The following is an 8,063-nucleotide window of genomic DNA, read 5'->3' on the forward strand; positions in this document are numbered from 1 at the left end:
AGAAAATGAAGAAATCAAATCTTGGTCTAATTTTGTTGTTTCAGACAATTACAAGAATCAAGAAAATCAAGATTTCAAATCTTGGAAATCTTGGTCCAAGAAACTAAATCTTGCAACCAAGGCGCATTGGATTTCATGTACGTAAATTGGTAATTTACCCATTTATGTGTTTTTGGAATAATTGAATGAAAATATGTTTGAATGAGCTTAATTTGAATATGTTTAGATCGAGAACCAAAGAAATTGAATTTGGATCGGGGGAAAGCGAAAGTTGTGGACTAGATGTCCCGTTCTGTTTTACATAGTTCGAGGTAAGTTTATAAGCAAATAGACGTACCTAATTACAATTATATGAAAATTATACTTGCTGAAATGAAATATGTGATTTTATATATGCACTAGCCGAATGTGAATAAGCTTGATTACTATGTTTCTGAATTTGTTTCGATTGAGTTACGACGTCCAAAAGCCCCGTATGAACCTTAGGAATAGTTAGGATACATATGTCATGACATAGGATTTCGATATATGTGTGCGAGTAAAACCATAGCATTGATATGAGACTCTGATATATGTGTGCGAGTAAGACCCTATCTGGGACAGTGGCATCGATATGTGATTACATGTAAGACCATGTTTGGGACGTTGGCATTGTACGATATATGTGTGATTATCCGAGTGTCCTACCCAATTCTGAATGGTTCATCGGGCAAAGGTAAATCGTGATCGGATGTGTAAAATGAGTTCAAAGACCAGGTATGAGTTAGCTTGTCAGCTACCAGTAATAAGGTAAGTATGTGACTTGAAAGTTGTTACAAGTTATATGTGATGCAAAGGATAAATATACATGAATTTAATAAGTGTATTCAGTTTTTGAACAAATGGTATGAATATTATGGAATTGACTCTTGGATATGCGTATATATGTGGCGATGTATATTCGGTCATATTAGTAGTATTTGTACATGATACTATAATCGGATTCTTAAGCTTATGTAAATATGTATATGTGTGTTTGATTATATAATGACATTTTAGCTTAGAAAGTTGATTGACTTTTGGTTAATATGATTATGTGAGCATTCGGCCAAGGTAGAATTGTGCATGAAAATGTATTATTTATCTCACTTGTAGGTTTCAGATTAAGCTTGGTAATGATAATGTAATTCAATTTTGCTTAAAATGAGTTGATTATATCATGGGGTTGTTTATTTCCTTATGACTTACTAAGCTGTAATAGCTTACCCTGTGTGTTCATGTTTACTCTGCTTTATAGATTTTGGATTCAAGTTACAAGCTTGCGGATCATTAGCAAAGTCTATCACACTATCGACCACCTTCGGTATCTTATAAGTTGCATTTTGGAACTATGGCATGTATAGGCTAGATTACATTTTTAAATAATGAACTTTGGTTATGTATAAAGGCCATGAGAAAATGGCTTAATTTATATGTTGAATTCAATTATGCTTGGTTGTGGTTTGAATTCATTTTGGTTATAGTGTTAAATGTTATGATGAAATGATGTTTGTGATAGGTGTGTTATGATTTGGAAATGCTTAATGGATGAATATATAGCTGAATCGATTAAAGTATACATAGAGTAAGGTATATGTGAATAAGGTGGTTGTATTAGGACAATGAATTATTTGTGATTCGACATTACAAGTTAGTTGATTATGTCCGAACATCTTATAAGCTTGTCTTGATATGTTCGTTATCTGGTACAGGTAAATTCATGTTACACATATATACATATATATATTAGTTAAATGACCATGATTGAAATAATGACATTCGGTCATGAGATGCGAGATATGAAGTTTTTTTTTTTGAGCTACCTATGGTTAGGCATTTGTGAATATACATGTAAAGAAATGGCTTGATGTATTATTTGAATCATATGTTTATAAGACAAAATAATTTAGAATATGGGAATTGGGAATTTGGTTGTGATTTATGTTCATTGAAAGCATGAAATATATATATAGTTATATGTGTTTGGTCACCACGACAAAACATTCATTAAAGTCATAAAGATTAGTTTCATAAATGAACTATTACATGATAATAACATGCATAAATGTTAGGCATAATTATGTGACTCATGTGGTTGTTTATCAATTAAACATTTGGTACTAATTGGGTTAGTCACTCTGTAAAAATTTATAAAGATATCTATTTGTATAATGTATTGACATGTGATTTTAAGTATAAATTTAATTGATATTAGATATTTAAAGGATGCTTAAGTTTTGAGTGGAGTAAAGATATCATTAGTTAATATGGAAAGTCAGTGTATACTTATGCTCATGTATTATAATAGCTCAATAATCATTTAGGTTTATATTTTATCTTTGTTAAAGTTCGTAAATGCTTTAATATTTGAATGTTATAATTCGTATTACTGCCTGTAAATGATATGACTGTATCTATATGTATGATACGAAATACTTCAAATTTAAGTGTTGTATTAGTTCATGAAATAAATTTTGATTGATTTTCGACTGATTTTCGAGACTCGTTCATGTGTATATATTAATGATTGGAATTGTGTTTTTGATCGATAATGCCTCATAGCCTTAATCCGGCGACGGATACCAGTTAAGGTGTTACATTTTATTGGTATCAGAGCCACGATTTAGTTGGTTCTAGGACTAACGTAGCGCGTATAAGTCTAGCTATACATGCCATGTTATATACTACGATAGTGTAATGACTTCTGACATTTGAAAATGTGTTTTCATATAGTAAATGGATCCCGACCGAGCTGTAGCTGATGATGTCGAGAGTGTAGCACCTGCTCCTGCTTAAGGGACAGTGCCAGTTGATTCTCAACTGATTTCGAGTAACCAGGAAGGAGAGGCTAGATATAACACCCCAATCCTGGCCTAGACGTTATGGCCGCATCTACAATGTCACATTGAAGTGAGTTTTGAAAAAACGTAGTTCTATCAGTAGAGTCTGTTTGTTTTAAAACCTCGTTTGTGATCCATATGAAAAGCTATCCTAGTTTATTTATTTGTTAAATTATGGGTTCATTAAGCAAAACATGACTCATACAAAATCGTTATTACGCTTTAAAACATTGTTCGTTGCTGATGCTTTTGAACCAGTTACGTGGCATAGTAGTGAAAACATTTTATCTTCTTAAAACTCGAGTCTTACAGTTAGAATATATAAGTCAATTTAAATAAAACCCCAAAATAAAATGAAACTTTAAAATGACCTTATTACATAAAATTTTCCCATATAAAACTACTTTTACTAATTCAAACAAAAACATAATCAGTGGTGTGGCCATCTCCGAGTCCCTTGCAGCACCTACAGATAGGCGAAAAAGGTGAATTTTTGAAAACTTAGTGTGTAAACCACATTTATCAAACAGTCAAACAAACAGTGTTGAACAGTCTGCGCTTAAGCCCATATCAGTCGCAGAATCAATGTGGGCCTTAGCCCATTTCAGTACAATATCAAAAATGCATACAAAGATCCTACCCATCCATCTTCTACATTCCACTCCGTCCAGCCCTACACTCCATGTGGGGATAAAATTGACCCACCCATCCCTACACTCCAGAATAGAGTACCGGTCTCGGCAGTAATAGTATTTGCAGCAGAGCTACCAGTATAGGCTTATAGCCTTTCAATACACTTTCTCCAATATCAAATATCCTACCCCATGCAATGCAACATAGTATAAATGTTCATGCAATAAAGATGGCATGCTCAACAGTAATACAACATACAGGGGTATATCCGTCATTTACCTCATAGGGGTATAACAGTCATTTTATAGATTAGGGTCTAGATATACTTACCGACCAGCCAGTAGGTCCACAATCGTCTCGAGGAACCCGTGCAACCTTAACAGTTTAAACAGCGAAAATGGGCCTACGCCCTTACTACAGCCCATGTGGGCCCGTTTGCTCGTGTAGCCCATTAAGCTCAACAATGGCCTTGGCCGTGTGAACTATACAGCCTAGCCCATTATACTTCACACATTCATGTGATTTACCCGTCTGGGCTCCATGAGACTGTGGGGCCCACATGGCCCATTTCAGCCCAACATGGCCTAAAACGGCCTATGCCCACAAGATCGCTCGTAGTGGTCTCTACAGTTACATGCTCATGCTTATGCGTTTAGATGACCATACGGGCGAATGCACGCCCGCGTGGCATCAATGGTAACAGTTTTTCGACTTTTTCCGTTTAACGATTTAAGTAGTGTGATTACACACTTGTTATGAATCTGAAGTTAACCCACGCTTCGAACTCTCTTATGCCTAAAGAAAAAATAGTGCGATAGCTAATTAGTTACTTAACTTATGTTTCGGTTGGGAACTAATGGAGTTCCAAAGCAATCGTAATCACTTACCCAAAACCCAACAATAATCGCACCCTTGATCCTTAAAAGGGTTTGTCAATCAACTTCAATCACTACCTACACCAAAATACCACCTCTCATATCAGACTCATATAACCGTACCACACTTACTACAACAACTAAGCAGAGTACCGATTAATGTTGTAATGCACACAGAAGCACATAAAAGGATTGATCTGAAAGGTAGGGGAGATAGTCGACAAGAAGAGGGAAAGTTAGAAGATGGATCAACCAAGTGAAATCAACCGAAATGAGAAGAAAGAAACTGAGACTTACCCCACAATTTTTGGGCGACATAAGAACACTAAAGCGGGAGATGAGAGCCGGCGCCTAACCCAACTGATATCACCACAGTTGCTAACCAAAAGCAGAATAGAAGTAAGGATGAGTATTCGATTAAGCAAAACCAATGAGGGAGGGAGGAGGAACAAAGACTAGAGTGCTGAGAGGAAACAACAATAGGCCAAGAAAGAATGGAAAGAAAATAAAACCAAATGAGGAAGAGGGAAAGAGAAACAATTAACTAAAGAGCATGAAACACAAAAGGGAGAAAGGCCCGAATGAACAAGCACAATTCAGTCACAACAAGCAAGGAAGATAAACCCCAAATATTAGCCAAATTTAGCACCAAAGGCAAGTAAAGAAACCAAATCTGTCTTGCCCTAAATGAATCCCCTAATTCGACAAAACCTCAAACAATCCTCACAATAAACTCAATCAACCCTTTCACACCTCAGCCAAAACTCTCATGAACAAGAGTCCAATTTCGGCACAACTTTCCCCCACTTTCAAAATTCCACAAAATCCTCCTAAAATCCCTCCTCCAACATCTCCTCAACCGCCCATTCAAACACTCCTCAACCAGCAGAGTTTCGGTCAACTACAACTACCTACACGGCAAAGCTGTAAAAAATAAACACCCTTTGCACGCAACAATGCTCGAACTTAAGCCCCTTAGCATAGCAACATGCCATTTGCCACTAGACTAGCAGTCATTTTTATGACACATCCTTCCCACATTTATTTAAGAAGCTTATCCACAGACGACAAGCTTTACTCAAGCCAAAAAAAATTTTTTTGCACAAGCCAATGCTTGAACTCAGACCTCTCCCACACTCTTCAGGACACTTAACCACTGTAGCAAGCATGTTTTTTTTTTGCAACACAATAAACAAAAATAAAGACCTAAATTTTTAGGGTGTTACAACACTACCCCTTAAAAGAAATTTTAGCCTCGAAATTTACTTGCTCAAAATAGGTGAGGATATTGCTGTCGCATTGCCTCTTCGGGTTCCCACGTGGCTTCCTTAGAACTGTGATTATGCCATAGCACCTTAACCAGTGAAACTGACTTCCTCCTCAGAACTTTTACATCACAGTCTAAAATCTGAACTAGCTCTTCCTCAAAGGTCAGATCTGGCCTAACCTCAACCTCCTCAGTCCAAACGATCTGCACAGGATCAGAATGATATCGCCTCAACATAGAGACATGGAGCACATTATGAATCCGGTCCAACTCTGGAGATAACTCAAGCTGATAGGCAATTGGTCCCACACGCTTCATTATATGATATGGCCCAATGAACCTAGGGCTTAATGGCGAGACCTTAAGAAACACCCAGTCCCCCACAGAAAACTCAATTTTCTTTCACATCAAATCCGCATATGACTTATGTCTGTTTGATGCTGCCTTCAGTCGATCCCAAACTAACCTGACCTTATCCTCGGTATCAAATACTAGCTCAGGACCCAAAACACGCCACTCACCCAACTTAGTCCAACAAGAAGTATGACACCTACGACCATATAAAGATTCGTAAGGTGCCATCTGTATGCTAGGCTGGTAGCTATTGTTGTATGCAAACTCTGCCGACGGTAAGTAATCCTCCCAACTGCCCCGAAAGTCCATCACACAACTCCTTAACATGTCCTCCAGTATCTGAATCACCCTTTCTGGCTGCCCATCTGTCCAAGGATGGAACGCAGTACTAAAGTCCAACCTTGTACCCAATGCCTTGTGCAACTTTTTCTAGAACCGAGACATAAAACTAGGATCTCTATCTGATATGATGGAAATCGGTGCCCCATGTAGTTTCACAATTTTAGATACATACAGCTTAGCCAGCTTTTGTAATGATAATCAATACAAACAGGCATAAAATGGGCAGACTTGGTCAACCGATCCAAAATGACCCACACCGAATCTTTCTTAGAAGGAGTTAGGGGTAGCCCACTAACAAAGTCTATAGTTACTCTCTCTCACTTCTAAAATGAAATCTTAACTGGTTGAAGCAACCCTGAAGTCAACTGGTGCTCTGCCTTAACCTGTTGGCAAGTTAAGCACTTACTCACAAAATTAGTAACTTCACGCTTAAGCCCTGGCCACCAATACAACTCTCGAAGGTCTCGGTACATCTTATTCCCTCCAGGATGCATAGCACAAGGACTACTATGTGCTTCTTGCAATATTGACTGCCTCAAATCAATATCTTTTGGTACACAAACTCTCCCACAGAAGCAAAGTACCCCTTCACTATTCAGCTCAAAATCTGAAGTTTCCCCATTCTAAATCTATTAGAAACGAGAACCTAGTGACTCATCCTCCAACTGCTTACCTTTAATTTGTTAAATCCACCTCGGTTTAACTTGAAGTTCGACCAGTAAACTACTATCGTCGAATAAACTGAGATGAGCAAACATCACCCTCAAATCAATAACAACCCTACGGCTTAGTGCATCGGCTACCACATTAGCCTTACCAGGATGGTACTCAATCGAACAGTCATAGTCCTCAAGTAGCTCGATCCACCTACATTGCCTAAGGTTTAGCTCCTTCTGAATGAGGAGATACTTAAGGCTTTTGTGATCCGTGTAAATGATACACTTCTCACCATACAGGTAGTGCCTTCAAATCTTTAATGCGAAAACCACCGTCGCCAACTCAAAATCATGTGTCGGGTAGTTCGCTTCATGCGTCTTAAGCTGATGAGACGCATATGCCACTACCTTACCCTCTTGCATCAACACATATCCCAAGCCAACATGTGATGCATCGCTGTAGATAGTGAAGTCCTTCCCAGACTCTAGCTGTATTAAGACAAGGGCCTCAGTCAAAACTTTCTTAAGTCTCTCAAAACTTTCCTGCTGCTTATCAGTCCAATTAAATGGTACCCCTTTAAGCAACAACTTAGTCAGAGGTGTAGCAATCAACGAAAATCCCTCAAAAAACATCCTATAATACATTGCCAATCCTAGAAAAACTTCAAATCTCTGATACCAACTTAGGTTGCTTCCAATCCAGAACCGCTTCAATTTTCCAACGATCAACCCTAATCCCCTCAGCAGATACCACGTGACCTGAAAACGTTACCTCACGTAGCTAGAATTCACACTTGCTGAATTTAGCATACAACTACTTCTCCCTCAAAATCTACAAAACAACCCAAAGATGTGCATCGTGCTCCTCCTCAGTCCTTGAATACACCAGAAAGTCATCTATAAACACCACTATGAACCGATCCAGATAGGGCTGAAACACTCAGTTCATCAAATCCATAAAAGCCACTGGTGCATTCGTCAGTCCAAACAGCATCACTAAGAACTTGTAATGACCGTAATGAGTCCTAAATGCTGTCTTGTATACATCAATCTCCTTAACACTCAATTGATGGTACCC

General features: G+C 38.0%; 1 protein-coding gene across 1 annotated transcript; it reads right to left on the minus strand.

Moving 5' to 3' along the window:
* Positions 1–5,636: 5,636 nt before the first annotated feature.
* LOC107963160 (uncharacterized) lies at positions 5,637–5,951 on the minus strand. The gene has a single exon (XM_016899737.1). It carries the CDS (start codon positions 5,949–5,951, stop codon positions 5,637–5,639), a length of 315 nt encoding a protein of 104 aa, XP_016755226.1.
* Between the last annotated feature and the right edge of the window lie 2,112 nt (positions 5,952–8,063).

Source organism: Gossypium hirsutum, chromosome A06, assembly GCF_007990345.1.
Source record: "Gossypium hirsutum isolate 1008001.06 chromosome A06, Gossypium_hirsutum_v2.1, whole genome shotgun sequence".
Taxonomy (NCBI): Eukaryota; Viridiplantae; Streptophyta; class Magnoliopsida; order Malvales; family Malvaceae; genus Gossypium; species Gossypium hirsutum.